Source organism: Polistes fuscatus, unplaced genomic scaffold (assembly GCF_010416935.1).
Source record: "Polistes fuscatus isolate 324 unplaced genomic scaffold, CU_Pfus_HIC Scaffold8, whole genome shotgun sequence".
Classification (NCBI taxonomy): domain Eukaryota; kingdom Metazoa; phylum Arthropoda; class Insecta; order Hymenoptera; family Vespidae; genus Polistes; species Polistes fuscatus.
The window spans coordinates 8,613,022-8,638,996 of record NW_025113162.1 but is presented as its reverse complement, the minus strand read 5'-3'; the positions used below and the strand labels follow the sequence as shown (position 1 = coordinate 8,638,996).

At 42.0% G+C, this 25,975-nt stretch overlaps 1 protein-coding gene and 2 non-coding genes across 3 annotated transcripts in view; 1 reads left to right on the top strand and 2 right to left on the bottom strand.

Annotated features, from left to right (window-relative positions):
- The window catches only part of LOC122524673 (aryl hydrocarbon receptor protein 1), a 91,524-nt gene extending 65,781 nt beyond the window's left edge, over positions 1-25,743 (top strand). Inside the window, exons 3-12 of the mRNA XM_043647048.1 lie at positions 5,198-5,316; positions 12,239-12,328; positions 20,000-20,209; positions 22,357-22,651; positions 22,765-22,906; positions 22,994-23,461; positions 23,550-24,259; positions 24,377-24,642; positions 25,220-25,545; positions 25,649-25,743. Of these exons, the coding sequence (XP_043502983.1) occupies positions 5,198-5,316; positions 12,239-12,328; positions 20,000-20,209; positions 22,357-22,651; positions 22,765-22,906; positions 22,994-23,461; positions 23,550-24,259; positions 24,377-24,642; positions 25,220-25,504 (2,585 nt within the window). The 3' untranslated portion in view covers positions 25,505-25,545; positions 25,649-25,743. The remainder of the gene's footprint in view (positions 1-5,197; positions 5,317-12,238; positions 12,329-19,999; positions 20,210-22,356; positions 22,652-22,764; positions 22,907-22,993; positions 23,462-23,549; positions 24,260-24,376; positions 24,643-25,219; positions 25,546-25,648) is intronic.
- On the bottom strand, positions 19,080-19,151 carry Trnam-cau. The gene has a single exon. It is a non-coding gene; the product is annotated as a tRNA-Met (tRNA).
- Trnam-cau lies at positions 19,656-19,727 on the bottom strand. Its single transcript has one exon. It is a non-coding gene; the product is annotated as a tRNA-Met (tRNA).
- Positions 25,744-25,975: the final 232 nt, after the last annotated feature.

The following is a 25,975-nucleotide window of genomic DNA, read 5'->3' as shown; positions in this document are numbered from 1 at the left end:
CAGCGAGACAGTTGAATGACATTGGGCGTCGATCATATGTAAAGATCGAGTTGTCTGGGTAAGGGAAAGAGGGGGGAGGGGGTGTGCGCATATATATATATAAAACAAAAATAAATTTTTACATACGTATGGTTTATTAGAGTTGTTCCTGCCTAAGGATAACAGAGAGTCTAGCGACAGAGGGTCCGTTTCGTTGCGTAATGAGAGATTTTATCGTGGTTACAGGGATAGGGCGGGGCTACCGCACTCATGCATTATCACCCCACTGCCCACTTCTGTCTGACGGATTACTTTATACGGTCACCGTGCATATACATACGCGTTGTGGAATCGAGCACTAAAGAGCGCTTGCAAAACTACTCTCTTCCTCGATGCGAGCCGAGGGTCCGCCTCGATAAAAAGTCCCGGTGTCTGACTGCCGCGATATCTGATCGGAGAATGGAATTTGCTGTGAAAAAAGGGAAAAATAATGAAAACAAAGAGAGAGAGAGAGGGGGGGAGGGTGGAAAAGAGAAGGGAGGAATAGATAGATCTCTTATTTCGTTCATTTTAAGGATAAATATTTTTCCAATAACTTAACGGTAATATATCATTATTTTTGTTTTGAAAAAAGTAAACGTCGCACGCGGCAGATGTGTGAGAAGATTTCTTCGGAAATCGTTGGCATGTTCTTTGACACAGAAACGACTTTAGTCGGGAGCGAGTAATTTTTGGTCGACCTCGCGGGGTCATCGAATAAAATGCAACGAGAGAGAGAGAGAGAGAGAGTTCCATCGGTTTTTAACGTTGCAATCTCGCGTTATTTTCTCCGTAGCAACGCGCAGCCATAGAAAACGTTTCCACGATTGAAGTGCAAGCAGGTATGCAGAAATGTCTGGTAATTGGTATATGCAGTTTATAAATTACAATATAACAATCGCCGATAGAGTTTTGCGTGTGAGCGTGTACGGTTTTACGGTAGGATACAGTTTTGCTTAGGTTTTCGCGTCCGTAGTAGGATCGTTCATTACTCGGGGGGCTAATAATCTCTCTCTTGGCCGCTATTATCATGCGGGCACGGCCAGACCGCGAATTAACTCGACGTCGAACAATCGCGTTTCCTCCAATTTGCTGTCCGCCGTATGCCAACCGAAGGTTATACAGGGGGACGCGTTCGCATTGTACCAACTAGTACGAGAGTCCTTCCATTCGGTTACAACGAGTAAAAACCTCTCGTTGCCAACCTTTTTCTTCCGTCTGACGTTCTGATTTATTCGCGTTATGGATGTAACTTCTACCTACTGGTATGAAAATGAAAGATCAAAAGGTACCAACGTTAACATTTACAAGCTTACATAAAAAACAAAGTAGCAACTTATTATCCTAATGCGTTCAAATAGAGTCTCACAGTTTTATCGAACATTTTTTTCCAATATAAAGTATTCATAATTTATGAAATGATTATCTCTCGAACATCGGGCAAACATTGGGTGACAAAGGTAATTTTCTTTCGGTTAGTTTTAGGAGTACTAATACGTTTCTCCAAGAGAATCGATTGTCTTAAACAGTAAAGGGTAATTTGTAAGAAACAAGTGTATTAGCGGAGCTAATCTGCATGTTCCATGCTTGATCTTTAATATTCAACTTATAGACGTTTATGTATAATACATTTAAGAACGTGTATGTGTGTGTGTGTGTGTGTGTACTATTAGACTAAGCCTTATTGGTGTAAGTAAGGTAGCTTTTAGCTTTTGTTAGTCAGTCAGAAGAGGAAGGAACGAACTGACTCAGCAAGAAACCTTTAGGTAAACCTTTAGTGCAAAGTCTCCGAGCACTTTGCGATTTGCATGCAGCGACGAGATTCCGAACGACGGACGCCGCACCGCGCCGCGCCGTGTCATTCGATGTTGGAAACTCACCACCCGAGTATTAAAACGCCCCTTGACGATAAGCGGCTAACAAGTAGGCCGCCGGTGCACCCAAAAATATCTTTTCTTAGTTCGAGTCGCATGAATAAAGTAAGCTTCCCTGAGCTTTCACGAGTTTTCTTTACCTTTATTCGTGCTTCTACCAATCGATCCAAAGTTTTTGACAGATTTCGATCTGGTAATCGAAATAAAAATAAAAAATAAAGCAACTCATTCCAATTTCCTTCTTATTAATCGAAAAAAGATACGTTTGTAGGCACGTTAGTTAAATATTATCAGAGTTTCGTAACGCAACGGACGCGTGCCGATATTAACCATTAGCGTATAGAAAAGTAAACGTCGAGATGTCAGAATTGTCACAGTTGTCCAATAGAAAAGTTAATGAGAAAAAAAGAATGAACTCGTACTCCCGTCACCGTATTTATCATCGAGGATACCTTCTTAATAGATATCGTACAGAGGGAGAGAACGTTTCCATTAATCATCCATCGATTATGCGGTCAAAAGATAATCACTTACTTAACCATTCACTTAGAACAGGGACCCGTCACGATGGGTTCGACTCTAACACAATCGATACCGTCGTCGACTGCGTAAAGAAACACGAGTCATCATCGGCAGGGAAGGAAAACAATAAAAAGAAAGCACCGTTCGGACCGTAATGCTACTTTAAACCAAAAGGATGATCGGCGTTTATCCTAGAAAATAAATTGCCAAGTAATTGGAGTATTTCTGAGAGAGAGATTTTTAAATCTATTTAACGCAATCGATAGATACTCGAGAATGTAAAGGAAAAAAAAATGAAAGAAGAAGAAAAATAAAAATCGCGTTCTCTCGTCAGGATTGAACATTCGGAAGAATGGAAAAAACGAGTCAACGGAAATGACTAATGTCAACGTAATGTCTACGAATGATATCGTCGGTTACCTCCGTACTCCGTTTTACCTATCCAGGTACACCAAGGATCTATTTTTTGAAGCGTAAAATAAATTGCTTAGAAGTATCCCGCACGTAAGTCTCATCGTTTTCGTGGAAGAACGATGCACGCAAATAAAAGCAAAGAGAGAGAGAAGGGATACGTCAATCGCATGACAATGCATCGAGCAGAACAACGATAACAACAACAACAAATCTTACTTACAATTAAATAAGTGACTCCGGTCATCCGACTATTGGCTACTTTCCATATCCTATCGCGCCATCCTATTTTTCTTTTGTTTTCCTAACTTTTCAGGTTTCTTTCCGTTTTTCTTGCGAAACGAGACTTCCTTTTAGATTCTACGTTGGTTTTCTAAAGTAAAGGATCTCCGTCGTCAGGAAACATTAGGCACGGTCGTTTAGTACTCGAGGGTGATTAAAAATCGAATCCTCCGGAAAAGCGTTGAACGTCGGAAGCGAAAACAGTAAGAGATACCGCAACAAAGACCCTTCCTTAGTATCCTGCGATCGAATCCTGTAACCCGTGTCGCAGGAAATTTCGGTTATCCCTAACGACAATTCCGATCCTAGTTTAGGCCTCCTCCCTAATGGCTTCTGACCATTCGAGATATTGCACGGAATCATTTACGAGTGCTCGAAAACCTATGCGAACGACCGATCGACTTAAATTCCGTCCCACGACTCGCTGCCATTTCCCCTGCGTACGATAACGATATTTCATTCGTCTCTCGCGAGTAATATTACTCGAAAAATTCGCTTTCTCGACGTTTAATCGCGCGCGAAGATGACAAATATGCGGAAAATCGCGTCGAATGCGAAACCTATTAATTATACTCGTTTACGTTAACCGAAAATAACCATCTATCAAAAGGTTATCTTTTCGTCGTCGAGATAATATTATATAAAAGGTGTAACGTATCCCTTCGAAGATCCCTTTTCGACGACGAGGAATCTTATTCGGAGCATCTCTCTTTTTTCCCTTCTCCCTCCAGAAAGATTTCGTCGACGATCATCGTCGTACCCGTTGTCACGGTTATCCGTTCTCTTATCCGGCTCGGAAAGCTTCTCCTTGTTCTTCTTGTTCTTCTTCGGGAGGGGTCCAAAAGGATCGCGTGGCGCACGCGTGCTGTTTCCTTGCGTGTCGCTCTTTACGAACCGAGTCGCGTATCCTTCTTCTACGCATCCGATGCCGTTCGATAAAGTTTCGCTCGCACACGAGCCTAAACAACGATTAGGTATACGAAACTTTGTCGACGCTATTTAATATTTAAATAAATCAATTTCCGTTCTCTAAAACGTAATACGAATAAATTTAGAAATAATTTCTATAATAGCTATCCTCTTTTTTTTGCGTATCGAAAAAAAAGAAGTAAAGAATTTGTCGGCGGATCGTTGGCAGATTAACGGAACGCGTTAGCGATTTTTATTCGACGTCGATAGGAAAGAGGGCAAGTCGAGCGTCGTGTATACACACGACGTGACAGGAAGTGAGCGACACTTCCTCTTAAGCCCTATAATACTCCGTCGATCTGTTACAGTTCCATACACCTGCCGCCTACCTCCTGCTTTAATATGCGCGCCATAATTAGAACATACGAGAGCACGGTAGTACTAAATAATAAACCGGCCGTATTAAAGTCGCGGCCCGTTTTTTTCGACGATAAACGTGACGGTGGACGAGCAAGCGCGGCACTTAACGAACAACAAAAACGAATCTTTTCTTAAAATGTTGCGCGTTAACTTTTTTACGAATCATTCGATTTACCTCTCTTGCCGAAACGCGCCTCCCCGATCCTTTACCCCTCCTTCGATCTTTTTCTCCGAGAATATACTTTATTTATTATATATTAATGGGATTAATAAAAAAAAAAAAAAAGGATATATCGCGTCATCCACTGACAATGTTGAGGATATAAAAACGTTAACGGGGTAGGGGGGGGACGCGGGTTCGAATATAGAGTTTTAAGAAGAGTGCGCGAACGAACGAACGAGAGTCCCTTTTTATAGGGTGGCCATCGTAAATCGTATCTCAAGTTCTCGAGTTACGATAAGAAACGGTTTGCCGGCCCTTTTTTATATTGCCAGCTAAAGAAATCATAAAACTGATTGCGATTGCTCCGATCGTTCCGATGATTATTTTTTTTTCTTTTTGCGACACGGCAAGAGAAAAGAATTCGACCAACAAAGTTTTCGCTTGCCTTTTTCATTCGCGAATTCAACTTTCCTAACGTCCTCTTGATTTTCTTACAATTTACGTCGCGCGTGTTCGTAGAAACACGCATATCTAACTTGATTTGTTTGATTCAGACAGGATTCCTTCTAATCCGTTCGTGTCTCTTCTTCCTTTACAGTGGTGATGCACAAGGATAAAGAAGAAAATTCGCATCATGATTCGCATTACCGTGCACGTGAGTTGGCTGCCCTAGCTGCGTACGATCATCATCACCTTGACGGTGAAATGTTCCTACAGGTGAGTGTGCTCTCGCTTCTTCCATTCGAGACTCTTATCACCGTTTCAATACTTAACATTTATGATCTCATTTCGGCGAGGTAAGAAATTTGAAAACCAGAGAGAGAGAAAGGCGCATACTAATTACGAAAGGGTGAACGCGCGCGCGCACTCCTGTCTGCTACTTATGACGCGTAAAATGCACCTGTCTTTTTCGCCAGTATCGATCAAGACGTCTCGATTCGATCGTCAAGATTAGAAAGAAGAAAATATAAGTCGATATTCTTGGTTATCGAAATGTATCGAATACGACTGGTAATATTCCACGGTACTAAGCTTACATATTTCAAACGAAACGCACAATAAATTCGTTTAAGGTATTACTCGTTTGTTATAAAAATCGTAAACACGAGTTAATAGAAACCTTAGCTCCGACAGTTTAAGATCTAACAAATTGAAATGGAATAAACATGAACGGGATTATCTATCTTTTCCCACCTTAATTACGTAAGACCTATCTATCGATCGTTGTATCAGGTCGACTGAACGAACGAACGAACGAACGAACGAATGAATGAAAATAAATGGTTGTGGGAAGAGACTCTGTGGAAAGATGAATGGTCGGTCTGACTGAGTACGCGTGTTACCGAATGATTTCGTGATTGAAAGCGTTCGTCGTGAAAACGATACGCGTTAACCCTTTTTTTTCCTTACCTTTCGAACTTTCTTTCTCTCGGATAACGTAAGAAAAGTAATAGCAAAGTAGTTGTATCGCGCTCGTTAATTCGCAAAGATCGAGCCGAAATTAAATCATTGCGAACGAGGTGGGGGTTGGGGGCGGATGACGAGGAAGAGGAGGAGGAGGAGGAGGAGGAGGAGGCGGGAGGAAGGAATGGCACGGAAAGGGGGCGGGGGGAGGGAGAGAAGGAGCAAGATATCCGGCTGATGAACCGGCTATGAAACCGAGGCGTACGAGGTGTCTATTCCTCCAAAGTATGGAAGGGTATATACACGGATTAATGGAGGCGTATCATGCGAGGCTATTACGTTCCCTTTCCTGCGTTTTAGTCTCATGTGCGCGCGCGAGAGAAAGAGAAGGCATACAATATACTCGCATGAACTCGTACGGAGGCACGCGTACCTTTCATGCGAGTCCTCCTGCATTACGATCGAACGATCCTGCCAGCATCTATAACGGCGCGTTATTAATTGTCTGCTCGTTAATTACGTTACGTAGCTCGTGCCCGGAGCTAATTCCGAAACGGGCCTCCGACGAGACCGCTAAACGATACTCCACCATTTTATGAACTATCTATTTGAAATACTTAAGTGATAGGTTCGAGTTCAAAATCATTCCGAAGATTTTGTTTGATATCCTTGACGAACGACGGACGACTCCCCCCCTCTCTCTCTCTCTCTCTGTGTGTGTAGGTAGTAAAAGATTATGTACTTTGAGGAAGGGGTTTCTTTTATAATTGGGGTGGAATATAAAGATCGGATCGGTAAAGCGTAGTAATTTCGTGGATGGGGAGGAGAGGGGGGGGCATCGCGGTGGCTGGCGGTCGTCTTGTCATAAACCGGATTTACTGTCGGCCTTTGTGAGCTTTACGAGGATCGGTAAAAGTGTGTATATATTGCGAGAAAAAGGGGAAACGAGTCGTCGAACGAATGGGGGAAAAGAAGAGAGGGAGATTGAAATTGCGTGGGAGGAAGAAGAGACGACGACCAGCCGAGCCAGCTTTGGATGGAGCTCACGAATCATTTGAACGTGTTATTGATATATGAATATATAGTATGTATCTACGTAGGTAGGTAGGTTAGGTGGTAGGCTGGTATTGGTTGCTTCTAAAGGTAGGGATATCGAGAAGACGAGAAGAAGAAAAAACAAACAAATGGGAGACGATTTTTTTGAGCGTGTGTGGGTCGAGAGAAGTTGGACGAGCGAAAGGAAACGAATGAGAGTGTGTGTGTGTCTAGATTATTCGAAGTAATGAACGCTAAACGCGAATCGTTGGACTGATCGTCGTTGAATTTTTGACGAGGACGATATAACGAATAGTCAGTCGTTCATCTTTGCTCGTAACGTAAACGACGAAATCCTTGTAGGTTAATGAAATACAGATATTCCCTTCGAAATCTGGAATAAATGCTTTAGTTAATAACCGGTATACATATAAAAGACTGCAATTTTTTCCTTTTTTTTGTGAGCCAAGAATGTATCACGATAAAAACGGGCTTATTTCTCGTTGGGCACGAGGCGTCGCGTGTTTCTTGCAGTTAGTTTTCCTTTCTGTCGACTAACGAACACGCACCGAAGGAAGAGAGGAGGTGCTAAGAAAGCGACACGATTCGAAGACACATAATATACGGAAATATATGTGTGTGTGTGTACGCGTATTATACTAATATAATATAACATCGAGTTGTGCGATGAAAAAAGTTCAGAGTCAAGATTTCGAGTAATAAGGGGAAAAATGTGTCGGGAAAAAAGTTTCGCGGTCCTTACCGTATCTCTTTTGTGCGAACATACGTTGAATTAATCTAAAATAATAAGAGCGACTTTTGCGAATAATGCTTATTTTAAACCTTTTATATAGAAGTTTGTAAGCGTATCACGTTCTAAATCCTACATCGATATTCCGCGGAACGGTAAAAAGCTCGGAACGTCCGACGCGAATGCAAACGCAATTTACCATCCATCCTCTAATCCGTGGTATATGAATTAAAAGTAGTCAAGTTCTCTCCTATTATGCATTTATGCAAAAACGTAGGCGAGTTTATCGTTTCCGTGAAATCGCCGTAATATCGATCGATCCGGGCAATACGCCATTTGAGAATACTTTTCGCGAGAGTAACGCATTGTCGGATGAGCGTTAATTTAGCCTTTGAAAAATGCATTCCGATCGATCACTCGATGAAATATTAATGCGCGTCGAAGGAAAAAATTCACAATAGACGGGGACCTGCTTTACCGTTCGGGCGCGCGGTAAAATCGTTCGTTCTCCGTGTGTGCGTCTGTCCGTCCGTCCGTCCGTCCGTCCGTCCGTCCGTCCGTCTGTCTGTCCTTTTGCCCCCCTTCCCTTTTTCAACTTCGGTAGGAATCACGCCTCTCAGTGACGTATATCGCCGCGAGAGCAGCCATTTTGGTCTCATATTTTTTATTTAATAGCCAGCAGCAGCAGCAGCAGCAACAGCAGCAGCAGGCTATCGTGTATCGCATTAATACACAGGAGCTGCAGGTTGGTAGCGGTAAAAGAGGGTCGTGGTCAGGAATGACCCCCGCAACCGGTAACCCGTAATCACAACCGAGCTATTTTTCTCCCCGGCACATCTACACACAGTGTTCTACGTCCAACGAATTTTTCGATTGCTATTGGTAATAGACGCGCGAATAAAGATCTCTCCCCCCGTACTAAAAGATAAATTCATAGTCGATATTTTTACTCGTCGAATTAATAAAAATCAAGGGAGGAAAAAAATAAATTGTATATTAATCGTTGTCTTATTATTTATATATATATAGGATAGGAATGAAAGAAAATGTATTTAATCTAAGTAAATACGAGATAAAAGAGTAAATTTGAATTGTTGCGTGAAACGAAACGAACTACTAACGATGACGAGGTACCTGTGCGCCCCTACGTGAGCTAGGCAATTTAGATTCGCGTTTAGGTCGCATAAGCGATCTCTCTAACACCGACCTAAGTGAATTTGGTGTAGAACTTGTAAGACGGGGGGAAGTAAGGAGCCAAGCAACGAACGAACGAACGAACGAACGAACGAATGGACGGACAGACGGACGGACGGACGGACGAACGGACGGCCAACTCGATCACCACGCTATAAGGCTCTTACTTGTTGCTGATGGTTGCATGTCTACTCTGCCCTGATTGCTCCCTATGTGAGGAAAGATAGGTAAGTTCGTTTTCGAGAAGACTTAGAGAGAAGGGGTGAAGAGAACAAACGGGAAACATCTTCTCCTCCCTCTCCGCACCCCACCCCGCCCCCAATGGCTAAACCCTGCTGAAAACTTTTCTCGTCTAATCGTTGCGTTCTCTAATTCGATTATATCCAGAATCTACATACGCGTATTTATATATATATGTTTAAGTATATTAGATATTAGGTCGGTGCACAAATAATATCACGGTTACGATTAGTTCCATATTTGGCAGGGATTTTTATTTAAGAAGAAAAAAAAAAGAAATAAAAAAAGCAATTTCGCGTAAGATATTATCGTACGAGTTTAAATTGGCAAAACCCGCATAAAAATTGTTTGAAATCTAAACCAGCGGGATTTTGCTCGGAGAGACAATTAACTGTTATAATGATTTAAGAACCATTATAGAAGTTAACTCGATAAAAACGATCGGGGAGAGATTGCAGAAGAACTCGATGTTGATCGTTTAACAGTTAACTCGACATTTAAAAAGGGTACAATTATTTGTGTAGACCAATTTAATAGATAGGATAGGGAGTCATAGAAGGTAAAGAAAATAGTAGAAAAATCCTGTCGAAATAATTCCCTCGGTACGTTAATCGTGGAACGAAGCCGAGGTCGAACGAGTCGTTCCGAGTCATTAAATCTATTGAAAGTTTCTGAAATCGATAGGAGGAGGAGAGTTAAAGGCAGAAGAGAGAGGGGTCGTCTAGGGAGACAGCTTCGTACGGTGGTGGTAGAGATTTTTAAAAGACCTTTCGATACTTTCACTGCCTCCGGACTAAAGGAAGGAAGTGTCCTAGACAATTGGCTTAAACTAAACTCGGTTTAAAGCGTTTAAATTGTCTATGTTGAGGCGAAATAGCGAAATCCAAAGAGCAACGGAGAAGGACAGAGAGAGAGAGAGAGAAGTCAATTGGCAGTGAGTCAGTGAGTGAGTCAAAGGTAAGCTTAGGTTGGGTGGGATGATATGAGGGAGGTTAGGTTGCCGGTCGACGGGGCTCGCCTTGGTCTGGCACCGCTAGTCCTTCCCGCGTATTGATCGCGTGCTCCTTTCCTCCCTTAGATACCACACCGACCCTCTCTTAGCCAACTCCTTCCTGCGGAATATCTTACTTCGATACACCCTTTTCGCATCGACACCCGCTGCTACTCTCTCTCTCTCTCTCTCTCTCTCTCTCTCGCTCCCTCTTTCTTTCCTAATTGCCAATGTTGCGAGAAAATTTGCAACAGTTCGCAAAAAATGAAAGGAACTATTTTACGTAGTGGATTCGTTAGTTGCCTAGTAGGTCGATTAGAAATGTCAGGGTCGTGCGATAAGAAAGTTCCAACGGGATAGCGTAGACTCTCGAGCTCGTCGATATGAATTTAACGCGAATCGATATTCCTTCGGTCTGTTTATCTTTAGGGTGATGGGGCGGGAGGGCGGGGGGGGAGGGGGATTTATTATTCGTATCTTTGCAAAGTTAATACTACTGGTCGCGCTCGCACGAGCAACGGAAGAAAACGGAAAAAGAAAGATTTCGTGCGTGAAGTATTATCGGCGAGCAGCTAATACGAGAGAGTCAAGGTGAGGATGAAGGGGTATTAGGAGTGTTCACGCTTGGGCGGAACACGCCAAGTACTCGCGAGTGGCACGCGACTGATTCTCAACCGAGCTCACGCGATAAATACCAATCTTTGTTTTCTTTAAACAGACGCTTATACTTCCGCGAGTACTATCCCCGTTTCTTCTTCTTCTTCTTCTTCTTACACGACGGTTATTATATAGGTCTTCTAATATTTATTTTCACAGAATATAAGGGAAATCGTAACGGTAAACTTAGATATATTTTTTCATCGTAAATTTGTAGAGATGAAAAATATTAAGCGAGGCAAATCCAACAGATCGATTGGTAATTGGATTAACTCGCAATTATACTTCCATCTATACTAAGAAAGGTTCCCGGGAGACGATGCGCCTGTTATACGAAATGGCCATGTCGGCCATTTCTGTGATACGGTAAGGTTAAGCTATAATAAGAGGGGAGAACACTGCCGAGAAAATCCTATTAGAGAGGCACTATCCTACTATAGCAAGCGATGCTCGAAACTCGAAGCTCACCCTAGCCGCACATCGCTATTGACGCTACGCAGTAAGCCCACCCTCCGAATAAGCCAATCAAAACGCAGCATCCGCGCATGCGATCGCTCCGGTGGGTACCATTTTCTATTCAATGTTTTTCCGTCTATTATTATTCCAACGAATACGAGAACTATTTTATTAGTTCGAATTGTCTCTCTCTCTCTCTCTCTTGTATCCAGAATGCATTTATTTTCATAGATACTAAGAAATTATTGTAAGGTTGGAATATACGTAAAGGTCGATAAATTTTCAACGATTCGATGATGAACTATGTGCCAGTCTCTTAGGAATTCGCGTAAGATTTGCATGCTACGAAATTCGATGGAATTCGTTTCCCTTTCCATTCTTTGTCGTTTTTTCTTCTTTTTTTCTCTTATAAAATGGTATTCGGTAGGAAGGATATCGAACGCTCGCCATATTTCAGAACAATAAGGTCTAACTGGCGTGCCTGGTACGGGCCAGGAACCCGACGAAATAAAACAAAACAATCCACGTTTAACTCGAAACGACGGTGCGGCCGAGGGTTAAATGGTTTTCTCAGCTAGTAGTATAATCCTATACCGAATACCCGTTAGAAACTGGAACGGATATTTTGGGCTTCGATGCGAACGTTCGAGTTCGCAAGCTCGTTTGGTATTTGTCGGTATCGGGTCTACCGATAAATGGGAAAACTTTCCGCAACGTTTTAACTCCGTTACGCCACAAAACACGGTGGCGTTCGTTTCTGCGTTTCCTCCATTTCCTCTCTCTCTCTCTGCCTATTTATTTTTATTTTATTTCTATTTAATTTCTATTTAATTTCTTTTTATCTTTGCCCTTTTTACTTTCCTAATTAGATTTCAATCTAAAACAAAGAAGTGTTTGTATCTGTGTTCCAGGCACTGAACGGTTTTCTGCTGATATTAACCTGCGACGGGGAGGTTTTCTTCGCTACCCACAGCATAGAAAGTTACCTTGGCTTTCATCAGGTAAGCATTTAGTAAACGTATTGCAATATTTATCACGATTAACGTTGTCCGATTGGAATGAGCTAAGGGAAAAGGGAAAACTTACTAACCCATACCACCCCGTTAGTGATACGTGTCAAGAGGTAGAAAACCTATAGGGAGAAAAAAAGAAATCTAAGGGTTTTACCCTTATTATTATTGTCGGTTTACTGTTGATTCGTCTACTGCTACACCCTAGCACTCGCTTGCTCGCTCGCTCGTTCGCTCGACAGTCACGCCAGCCTTGTCAAGTTTGCCGTACGTGTCACGTTTGCCCAAGCATCATCCCTTTCTCAAACGCGACGTATCCTTACTTTTCCCTCGACAGCGTGCACACATTTTTCAATGCTAATAACGTCCTGCAAACAGAATCGTCAAACGAGCCAACAGAACCGAACGCGTTGCCGATTCGTTTACTTTAGAAAACGATCTGCCACGAGAACAAAAATACAATTATTTCGGATTTTTCTTTTGCGATAAAAAGCAAATTTCATTATAGAGAAACATTGATACTTTGTTTTATTATAAAAAAAAAAAATGAATCTTCGTCGTAATCGTAATTGTCTTTTCAATTAGGGACGGAATTTAATGAAACGTTTAATCATTTAAAAGCAAAACCTAATCACCGCAATGGGTTTAATCTTTTACGACTAATTTCGAGATTTAGATCTTTGAACGATGTCACCTTGCTCTATCGTAGAACCAAGATTACTTTTATCGTGACTCGTTACACCTGAAAGCTTTGTGCACACATCGCAGGGAAAACGCTTCCGATCGGCAAAGGCACCAACCCGTTCGTAGTCCTTAAGAATCATTTTTCAAGCCGACGAGCGCTCACTCGGGCGAAAAACTTGATTGACGTTTTCTAATAACTCCCTTGTTCGATAAAAAGAAAGAAAGAGAGAGAAAGAAAATAATAATAGAAGGAAAATGATACGAAGTAAAGAAAAAAATTGGCAACCGAGGTGGAATACAAAGTGTCAATTTTAAATAAGCCCGCATAAAAACGAGACGACAGCGCAAAAAGATCGACGATTTGAAAAGGGGGCCACGAATATTAGCCGATCGAGCGGACATCATTTTCAATTTTTTTCGCATAAATCTAGAAAGAGAAGAAGAGTGTAAGGGGATCGTAAATGAAAAGCAGACGCAACTCGGACGACTATGCAAATTTCTTTTCAAATATCTCGCGTAAAAATCGAACGAGGGAAGATGGAAAAAAGAAGAAGAAAAAAAGAAGAAAAAGAAAAGGGGAAAAAATTCTCAACTATAAAGTGTGTCGTCATTTTCAAGTAGCCCGCATAAAAGCAGAATGAAAGAAAGAAAGAAAGAAAGAAAGAAAGAAAGAAAGAAGGAAAGAAAGGAAGGAAGGAAAGAAAAAAGAAAAGAGAAATTTAAACACACAGACATCCGCCTATAAAATTTCTTAGCGCGATCGCGTGGTGGATTCTTCCTCCCTTGAATATAGTATAACACACGCGAACGCTTTGTGCACACATTGTAAAGGAGAACTACGATGGACGATGATTTCCCTACTCGATGACCGTGTATCCGAGTGCATAATCGCAGGGCGTTTCGGGACGACGCGATTACACGGCCCTATAACTCCGTAGAAAAGTGCGAGAGTAAGCGTATTCCGTATATATCTAAATTATATTCATAAATTCATCAACAGAGAAACGGGATATTTATATGAACAAATGCGCTACCTCGAAGAACCCCGTATTCGGGTTCGTACAAATTTTACCAAAATTCATTAATTCTTGAACGCCCAACAACGATTCGTAACAAGTTTGTAAATGTTTACGACATTTTTATTCGTAGGATCTCGAAGTCAATTAATTTGTCGAGAAAACTTACGAACGCAGGACGACGTTTTACATTTCGCATTATCGATCTAAGATAATTAATTAATAACATTCTCTCGACGACGACGACACGCGGACGAAAGCGAATAAAAAAGAAAAGCTGTATTCGAAGAGAAACCGAATAAAGAAAAAGAAGTATAAAATAAAATAAAATAAAATAAATGTAAGAGAAAATAGTCGTTTTTAGTTGGATATCTCACGCGATAAATGTGCGAGGAAAGAAAGAAAGAAAGAAAGAAAGAAAACAAACGTACGAGCGAGCAAAGTCGAGGAAAAAGGGCACGGATTGAAACTCGCAAGGTTCTTCGAGTCCTCGGCGGGTTGGTTAATTGGGCTGATAGAGTTGATTCGATGCTCAACGAGCCTTTATACCCCGTGACCTGTGCCGGATAAAAGTAATAACTTAAACAAAAGGTCAAAGGGTGCTTATCGGTTAACGGAGCCGGAATATGGAAGGGCGAAAGAGGGTGCTTCGAGAGAAATATGAGAAGAAGATGGTAAAGATAGAGAAAAAGTAGAGGGAGAATTGACGAACGTAATAAGGGAAACGAGGAATCCTTGAAGTAACAAGGACGAATGGTTTTAGGGTTGTTTGGAAAAAAAAAACTACAAAAAAGAAAATATTCAAACGATCCAACGAATCTCGTAACGCGCAAGAAAGAAACTTACTTAATTTTCGTTTGTTTTGTTTGCTTTATATATCTTACGTATTTGAGTAGTATACGCGTTCGCGTATATCGGATAATCGATGAGAGTGTGTTGGATAGAAAGGTATAGGTATAAATGATTATACGAAGGCGCTAAGGGCTCGTTCGCGCCCCATCTAAATTATGTGGCAACGTTTTGACAATTAATAGCTGCTAATGAAGACACAATCGGGCTGCCCCGGAGCACTCTCGCCTTTCACCCCTTTTCTCGTTCAACGAGTTCGAGAGACAAAGGGAGAGAGAGTAGAAGAATGAAACGCTGACGCGGCTTCATAATTCTCCGACATAATTGAGAGCTCAACGTTCGAGGCCGCGATATTCCACTTGGCGAATCTACTATGTACATATATTATTATACGTAAATATATACGTATACCAACACACCCTTGGCCCTTTCTTTATTCGTCGTCGTCGTCGTCGTCGTCGTCGTTGTCGTTGTCGTTGTGTGTGGGTACGCCACGCACACCTACACGGTAAATACGTGCAAATACACGAAACCACGCGTACGATGAGAGAGAACACCGATAGAAAGAGAAGCTCGATTATTAATGAGCGGCACGGATTAATTATTATTACCTGCCTGATTTGTTTCAATTTGTAGCGGGTCCTTTGATCGCGCCGAATCGGTTCCATCGGTTTTTTCACCCGGTGTCCAGCTTCGATTTATTTCTCGACAGCGTCTTTTCGGTACCCGGACGTATCTTGGTACGTTCCTCTGCTTATCCTTGGTACCTGCTGCTAGCTGACACTGAAATATCGCGATAACGATTTTCAAATTGCGAACGGCAGAAAGAAAAAGAAAGAAGGAAAGAAAGATAGCGTCTCGCGCTAAGCTTCGGAAAACAGTGTTTACAGATTTGAAGGGAAACCGTGCCGAGAAAGGATCCCGACGAGTTTCGATTATTAAACGGGGTCCAGGAGTTCGCGGAACGCTAAGAAAATTTTCCAACTTCGATTCGTTTTCCTCGGATAAGAAGAAAGCAAAGAGATTCTTTGAAAAGGATACCGTTGTTGCTCGCAAGGGGCAAAGACGAACGTGGTGGTGGTGGTGGAAGAAGGGAGGGTGGAAGCAGTAGAAAAAGGAAATAGGCGAGGCGAGGTGAAGTAAGGCAAGAGGAAGAGTATAAGGCGAGGCTTTTGCCTCGGCATTCTTCGTTGGAATGTAAATCAAGTCTGCCGAGGGAGCGAGACTGCTCCGATGCCGGCGGGGGTGCGCTAGCGTCTCCACTAAATAATTACAAGCTCTTAATTAACGACGAGGGTCGATCGTAAAGCCATCCATGACTCGGCCGCTCCGTCCCGCGGATACATGTTTCGAGATTATTTAAACGAGCAATGGTAACAAACGTTACGGACCTTACCGGCAAACCGCCCGCCGCCTTGCCTTCGGTAACTGACCTCAACTCGCGCGAGCCAACCAAGCTACGAGCATAAAACCAAATGAAACAAACAAAAATCTAAGATGAGAGTAGTAACTCGGAGACGACGATCGATGCCCAAAGGTATCGGACCGAGATACGCTACCAAATTATACCGGCTTACACAAAATTCAACTATTTTAATACTTCAATTAACAAACTCTCGTTAACGTATCTTACAAAACTTCAACTGAAACTGAACGAACGAATAAATCTTCGACGAATAATACACTTCTATGTATAGGTATATATAATGTTATATAATTGAATGAACAAAATTTGTTGGAAATAAAGGGGGAGAGTAATTTGCATAGGCATTCGCTAATCACGCCCAATTATTACGTAGAACGAGAATAAACCTGTAGAAACTTCTCTATCGTTCGACAATTAAAATATAATTTACGATTAAGTTCGCTTAATAAAAGCTGCCGTGGTTTAATCCGAGTGCCATTATAGCCGAATACGTGACGGCGAGCCATTATACTGGAACTTATGATTGTAGGTTGACTAAAGTCTTAGAAAAGACTCGGTAGCCGAGCTTACGACTCGATGAAGTAAAGCTTAATTTTGAGTAGGAACACACATACACACACGCGTGATACAGAGATAACGTAATATCAAATTACTTTGACCGTTTCCAATGTTAACTCAAAGTAAACCTTTTTGCAATCCTCGATTAATCCGATTTCAAGTAGACGAGAGAAAAAGTTGGAATCACTTTCTTCCATCGATTAGCAGAGAAATCATGTATAATCGTTGATTAAAATTAGAGCAAAGGGAGTATCGTTTTTCCCCTTCTACCCGTGGATCGCATCCGCGCGATCGCAGCAGGGTTGCGACTAGACGGTTAACCGCGGGAAACGGGACGTTCGAATTCATTGGATCCCATGGAGAAGAACTTCATGGGACTCCTTTCTCAAGGCGGCGACTACTCTCTCCCTTACCTGCTGTTTCGTTCGTACGAACGAACGAACGAACGAACGAACGAACGATTTTGCGATACCTCTTGCTATATATTTATCGAGACGGTGAGAGTTTTACGAGACTTGAGTCGGTCTCTTGTTTCGGTTTCCGTTTCAGCTTGAGAGAGCTCCGATAGTGCCGCCACAAATGCCAACAGCCGATGATAAATCGATCAAAAGAAAAGAAAAGGAAAGAAAAACGCATTCGACAAAATGACGACAACGACAGATAAAAAAATGATATACCGCGAGAGACCTCGGGATTGGTGAAAGTTCGATACGCTTCTCCTCGACATTTTCACTTTGGAAAATGCAGTCTTACGGTTACGCGAAATGTGTGTGTGTGTGTGTGTGTGTGTATGTACGTGCATCTAACTATATGTAGGATAGTATATGGTATAGGATACACAGTAAGATCGGGTACGTTCGCGCATAATGGCAGGGATGGTGCGCGGGTAACATGGAAGTCGTGAGATCCTCGCGACGCTGATACCCCGAGATTCGTCCGGGCACGAAATGTACACGCGCGTGTACGCGCGTATATAGAGAGGTACACGGGAAAAGATAGAAAGAAAGAAAGAGAAGGTGTCGGTGCATCGAGCAGCGCAGCAACGACGTTCTTCGGTTAGAAACGTTAACGCGAGGCTAACGCTGTGATCTCTCTCCCTCTCTCTCTCACGTCGTCTCTAGCGCGTGATTTATTATATTATTCGCAGCGAGCAGAGCCTGTCCTGACAGCCATGACCAGGTAATGGTCGAACGAGCCGAGTCCGATCTATTCTCGAGTAGTACCAAGCTTTATTTCAGTTCAGCAACGTTCAGGGATGCGTGTGCTGGCATCGGCACACCGATTATCGGATTAAAAGTCACGCGGTTACACCTATGCTCGAGGTATCCTTCTTCCCTCTCTCTCTCTCTCTCTTGGTACCGTACGGCACCGGATTGATTAGCTCTTTTTCTCTCGTTTTACACCGTCACCACCATCTTAGATCTCTCTCTCTTTTTCTTTCTGGAACCAGAAGCCTCTAGGAGAGAAAGAGAGAGAGAGAGACGATGAGCATGACCGTTTCTAAAAGGTAAAACTATGCACCGCCGCTGTCGTGCGGAGACTCATCATTCGAGGCCGAGCTAGTCTGGATTAATTATGCGCGATAAAGTGCGTCGAACACGTGTAGGTACATGGCCAGTATATGCGCTTGTGTCGCTGCACGCCGTCACGACCGATCTGATATTTCCTGAAATAATGCCACTCCACACCGTACCGTTCGCATTCGAAACGTTTTATTTTACGGAGCGGAAAGAGAAACGAGAGAAAAGATTTCTCTTAATGCCATCGCTTCACGAGTCATCCTCCCCCTCCTCCTCCTCCTCCTCCTCTTTTTACCTTTCATCCTATCATTCGCATACCTCCTTACTTCTTCTTATTTCTTTTTCCAACTAAAATAAATTCTAATGTCTTCTAGTAGATTATTATTCTTCTTCTTCTTGCTCTGTAGGACTTATTGCAAGGAAATCAACTTATCCCGCTTGTTTCTACTTACGTCCGAAAGTAAAAGGATCGATATGGCTAGACTTATAGCGAAAGATACCAACACGAACGTCTGACAACACACTCACCGAGTACAAGTGGAACGAAAAATCTTCTACGAAATGTATTATTTTAACTTACCAACGATGCATTATTATTTCTATATACGTCGGAGGATTCGCGGTTAACCCAGCAGGATTCTTCGTAAAAATCAATATCGTAATGGGAAATTGTAAAAAAATAATTTTCCTAGCAGAGCATGGTTTCGATCCACGGACCTCTGGGTTATGGGCCCAGCACGCTTCCACTGCGCCACTCTGCTTCTGTGTTATGTTATCTTCTAAATCTTCCTGAAATTTGTGTTTATAATCTAATATATATTTCCTAGATTATATATATTAATAAGAATTATTAAAGAAATGAGAAACGAAGTCGCACACGAAAGTATACGATAACGTGTAATCATCGAACCGCCCAGTACTTGCTACTCCTATCACGATCAAAGATATCTTTAATCTTCTTTTTTAGTTTTTACATAAACAAATATTTAACCGTTTATTTAATGCGATAGGTTCAACTTATATTTACAATCTTACGATGCTTGAGTTGAATATTTGCGCAAGCAACATTAGTACTCGTGATATATACTTCCCTCGCGATGATGCATCTTAAAAAAAAAAAACGAAAAATGAATCATACCGAGTTAGTTTGTAATAATATAATTCAACGTGGTGACTTGCGAGTGAAATATTAAAGCCATTGTTTTATTTCTTGGAAAGGATGCGAAATTTTAGTAATTAAAAAAAAAAGAAAAAAATATATATCTTAGCAGAGCGTGGTTTCGATCCACGGACCTCTGGGTTATGGGCCCAGCACGCTTCCACTGCGCCACTCTGCTGTTGGAAGAAACCCCTAAAAATGTCCATGTACAGCAGAATGTATGTGTTATCTCGTATACATACGTAATTAATAATTGTATAATGGAGTAAGCTACTTTAATCTGCATCGTAATTACCAGTACCTACGCGCATTTACATATATGTAATAATAATATTCAATTATTTCATCTGAAAATAAAATAAAAATAAAACTTAACGTTTCTCTTAAATATAAAATATTTAATATAAACATATAATTAATGAACATTAATCTGATTTTTGTTTGTTTCAGTCGGACATCGTTCATCAGAGCGTTTACGAGTTGGTGCATAGCGAAGATAGAGAAGAATTACAAAGACAATTAATGTGGAATTCATTTTTACCTGCTGAAAATGCAAGCCTCCCTCTTCACGATGCGCTATCACCTCAACATAGTCATCTTCTCGAACGCAGTTTTACCGTCCGCTTCCGTTGTCTTTTGGACAATACGTCGGGATTTTTGGTAAGTCCATCTTCTTTAATTTCCTAAAAATAAAAAGAAAGAAAAACGAATTGAAAATATACAAAATGACGACGAGGTTGAACCTTTTAATAGAGCGGAGTTTTCCATAAAGTATATACAATCAAGATATTTATTCGTATTATGCTAATCGTTGAAATTTCTTTTTTTTATATCTAACTAAAGTTATATCAAATCAATATGGAATGAATTATATAAAGAAATATATGTCAGGATAAAGAGCGTTGGGTTGCCACGATGATATCAAGATATGCTAAGTTCGCCTAGAGTACTTTTAATATATATGGAAAATTTTGTCGAGTAACTATAGTCGCCTTTACTTTTTAGCGAGTATTAAACGTTGGCTTGGACTATAGTTTAAGCTTTAATAAGAAAAACTTCGAGCTCGTAAAAGTGATAGTTCTTTTTCCAAATGAATTTCTAGGATCGCAAAAAAAGAAGGAATCGTAAACCTTAATGTATCTCGAGCCCTTATCTTATCGTACTTGGAAATATATTTTTCTTACGAAAAAAAAAAAAAAAAAAAAAAGAATAAAAAGAAAAGAAAAAAAACAGAAAAAACGAAATTAAAGTCGAGAATAAATTTCTAGAAAATAACCGCTTACAATTAGAGCTCGAGTGCAAAACGAATTGTACGACAAAAATTTACGCGCGTTGATTTACCATGAAGATATCAAAAAGTTGCATAAAGAATTTTGTAGGCTTGGAGGAGCATGGTCCAGCCCTTGAGTCAAGGGATGGGTTTAAACTGGTCCAAATGATTGTGCTTATTCGCGCGAATTTCTGAGATTACAAGATGGAATCCTATCTACCTGAAAACGACAAAAATGAAACGAGTAAGTCAAGGAAAGGAGTTGAGGGTAGGGGGAGGAGGATAGGGAGGATTACACCGAGCGCATTGCGGTTGCACTCAGGACGTTTCTCCACGCTGACAAAAGCAAAGTTGCCGGCATACAAAACAGTAATTAATAATTTCACTGTCATAAAGGGAGGCCCGGGGAGAAAAGGGTGGAGGCGGGGAGTGAGAAGGCGACCTCCGTTTTGTGGTCATCCGTTTGCCTTCGTCGTTTCCCCGTCGACCCAAGTAATTGCCTTTTTTCTTCTACGCTTACCTACCCCTCTACCTCTTTCTTTCCTCATGTAGGTATATTACGTTGTACATCTCTTACCATTCTGTTCTCCTTCGTTTTTCCGCGAGAAAGAAATTGCGCGTTGCTACCTTCGACAACGAGCCGCCGAACCCATTTTCGAACTTGGTATATATATATTGTTTTGTTTTTTTTCAATAACGAATCTTTGCTCTCTCTATCTCTCTCTCTCTCTCTTCATTTATCGATTTTGGCAATGAAAAAATTTGCGTCCTTGATTTTATAAGCTTAGAGATAAATATTGAAATACGGATAATTTATAATGACATTTATTTTATTAATAAAATAAAGCAGAGAGATCAGAAGCACTTAGGTTACTTGGTCGTTGTTGGATTCGTCGTGTTATCTGTGTCTCGTTTTGCGTGTAGTATACGGTCAAGTAAATAAGTATGAAATAAATCAAATATGAAGAGCAAAACCCGAGTAACCTCGGATATGGCGATGTGTAGGGAACCGTGGAAGCGGTAAAACACTAATTATCTTAGGACAAACACACGACAGATGTAGAGAGGTATATTCTTCTGTCGAAGGTAAGCTAAGGGACAAAGACGTGTATACGGCAACTACATATATAGTTATAAAAGGACAGGAACGATTTAGCTTTAAGTCGCGGCCCGAAAGAGGGCCGCGCAAACGCCTTCGCAAAAACAGGACCGCTTTGACGTTTATGAAAATGAAACTGTAATCGTAAAAGGTTCACGGCGTAAAAGGTTTAGCAATGAGTCCGGCCCTCACCCTTGGCGGCGGTATCTCTCGACCCAACGAGGATACTCCATTCGCGAGTGAAGTTTTTAGCAAAAGAACAAAAAAAAAAAAGAGAACGAGGAAAAACATTTGCATGAAATTATTGCAGCCATTCATTCATTCATTCACTCAACCGGGAAACGTGGTTTTCTAATATTATTCGCTTTCATTTAAACTAGGATCTTTGATTATGTTAATTGTTCGTGCTAAAGATATTTGATAAATGTTTCCTTTCAGCGCTTGGATATCAGGGGACGAGTTAAGGTACTCCACGGACAAAATAAAAAAACCGAACAACCGCCGTTGGCTTTGTTTGCCTTGTGTATACCATTCGGGCCGCCCTCGCTTTTGGAAGTACCACAGAAGGAAGTCATGTTTAAGAGCAAACACAAATTAGACCTCGGCTTGGTATCGATGGATCAACGAGGGAAAATGCTTTTAGGATATACGGACGTTGAACTCGCCAATCTGGGTGGTTACGATCTCGTTCATTACGATGATTTGGCCTACGTAGCTAGTGCGCACCAAGAATGTAAGTAAAAACATGTTTTATTTTTGCCCTATTTACATTTATATAATAAACATTTGGCGAACACAGTTTCTCTCGTTAATTCTCGATTTAAACTAAGTATTATATGATTGCAGTATTAAAAACGGCAGCATCCGGTATGATAGCGTACAGATTCCAAACGAAAGACGGTGGATGGCAATGGTTGCAGACGAGTTCCAGGCTGGTATATAAAAATTCCAAGCCGGATTTTATAATAAGTACTCATCGTCCGTTGATGTTAGTATACTATTGAAATTTGATAAATAACGAATGGAATGATTTTAGTCGAAAACGCTACAAGATTTTCTTTATCTTCCATCGCAGGGAAGAGGAAGGTAGAGATCTGTTGGGAAAACGAACCATGGACTTCAAAGTGAGCTACTTGGACGCCGGTTTAACCAACAGTTACTTTTCCGATAGTGATAGTTTGACGGGTTCCGTGATGACACCTACGCTTCCGACCCAATCAACGCCGCAAAGGGTGAACAGAAGATACAAAACTCAATTGCGCGACTTTTTATCGACGTGTCGGAGTAAAAGGACCAAACTCTCCACGCAATCCTCGGTATCACCCCCAGCTACTCCCACGATGGCATCGGTGGATTATCTCACGGCCGATAGTAGTGCCGCTGCCGCAGTGGCTGCAGCTTACAGCAACCTGAACACGATGTATCCTACACCTTACGCTCCCACTGCCGTAGCTGCGAGCGCCGATCCATCCTTGACTACTTACATCGGTCATACGAGTAATTACCATCAAACGCTCTACCCAGCCACTGCGTTGGATAACAGGTACTTAAAAGTCTACTTACAAAACCTAACATCGACTCGTCTTTCATAATAACGCGTTAGTTCTCACGATAGTTTTTGTCATAATTAGGTACCTTACAGCGGCTACGGAGAATCTCTTTCAATACAGGCCACTAGGATCGTACTACCCGGAATATCACACAAGTACGCCGTACAATGGGTTCATCGACGTATCCCTACCAACTTACGAAACTCATCAACTAACTAGCAAAACGGAGGAGAAGCTGTATTGTCAGCAACTCGGTAGCGCCGAGTCACCGAAATACAACTACGTCGAAGCGAGCAGACATCCGAGTAGCGTGAGTGGTTCCCCTTACGCGGCCAGCCCAGTCGCCAGTGCGTCGACGATGCACGTTACGACGGCAGACATCAACGTCGCTCGCGCCGGAAGCAGGCACTCGCTCGAAGGCGGTGCCTCTTCGAGTAACTCGGCCGGAAGTTCACCGGTTACCGGAACGACCAACGGAGTCCTTACTCCCAAAATGGAAGACGTTAAGCCGGAAGTCTACGGAAACGAGGCGCCCCGGCAAACGGTTCTCATGTGGGGAGCTCCTCCTTCTCGTACGCCACCGAGGAACAATGGTAGCTACAGCCCTCCGACTCCTCATTCGACGCATTCTTCTACACACTCGACAAACGTTCCGGTCACCAATGCCGGCGATCCTTTGAAGTCTCTCGCGGAAATGAATTCTATGAACGGTGATTGCAAGTGGCGACAAACGTCTCCGAGTGATCAGCAACAAGCGGTCACGGCTTCCAGTCCTCCGAGAAACAAACAGCATCTCCCTCAACAACAGCAAACACCTCAACAACAACAGCAGCAGCAGCAACAACAACAACAGCAGCAGCAGCAACAGCAGCAACAGCAACAACACCAAACAACAGCAACAACAACACAGCAGCAGCAGCAGCAACAGCAACAGCAACAGCAACAGCAACAGCAACAGCAACAGCAACAGCAACAACAACAGCAACCGCAATCGCAGCAGCAACATCATCAACAACAACCGCAATCGCAGCAACATCAGGCACAATATCCTGTTGCCACGACCCAATATCAAGCAGCTGCCGCAGCAGCAGCAGCGGCGGCGGCGGCTACAGCGAGCAGCATAGGATACGCGCACTCTCATCCAGGCCATGGCCACGGGGAAGCGGGCTCCGAGGTATGGCAAGGAGTGCAACACCACCATCACTACCAGTACTATCCCTACCACCATCACCACCCCGCACCACCAAGGCACACGCCCCAGTGAGTGTCACCGCTACCTCACTACTTTTATTGTGACGTTCACTGTTCTTCTAAACGAATCTGATCTTTAGGTACTCCGTCATATCATCATACGATACGAGATCGCTTAAATAATAGTATAATACGGTGAAATAAGTCAAAATTCTCTCGTAACTATTTCGATTTCTTTCTATTTCTATTTCTCTCCCTCCCATTTTTTGCGCACTAAGTCGAATTGAAATAAAATGACTTCGTATCGTGTAGAATGTACAATACTCGAATCATAAAGTCATCGCATGGAAACTATAAAAAGGAGTAAACATACATCATAAGAAAATTTCATCTGAAATACGAATTTGATGATAAAGGAAGAAATATATTTATTGATCGAATATCAGGGTTAGGTCGTGATCGATATTATTAGTCCCACATTTCGATTGCACGTTAGTGATACGGTTAGGCATGACGAAGATATCGTAAGGTAACCAACGGGGACATACTTTTGGTTACAGCACACCGCCGTCAGGTGCGGGAGTGGGGAGTGCGGTGGGAATAGGCATGGGCATGGGCATGGGCATGGGCATGGGCATGGGCATGGGCATGTCCCTAGGCTCGGACAGCACCACCAACAACAGCAACGTATTATATCATCCTCCGCACCACCACCACCACCATCACGTAGTGGGCTCATCGACGGGGGCAACGGTGGGCTCAACTGTACCACAGATTCCAAACCGGACGCCGGGAGTCCTTTGTTGTCCATCTCTGAGGTGACCAACACCCTGCTCAACCAATAGCCCCATCACCGCCACAACGTCCCTTTATCTCGGTGATCATGGTAAAGATTTCATTATCAATTATTTTCCTTTTAATAAACATAATCGTTGCAATTAATATTCTGTTGAAAAAAAAACGCACACGGTTTACTCGTCAACTTTCAGGTATCTCAATGGAGATGTCCTCACCGAGACGGATTACAAATCACGTGACTGTATCATACAGATAATACCGATTAAACTATTAATTTGTAAGAATATTCATATGGTATTGTAATATATACTCATATTACGTGGTATAATATCTTTCATTATATTAATTTATCCGTAATATCGATCTATAAGTTATAAGGACAAGCATCTTCTTCTTCTTCTTCTTCTTCTTCTTCTTCTTCTTCACTATCTCTATGTATAATCGTCTATGTCGATTAATAATTAAAAAAAAAAAAGAAAACAGCGAAGGGGGGAACTAGTGCTATCGTGAAACTAATT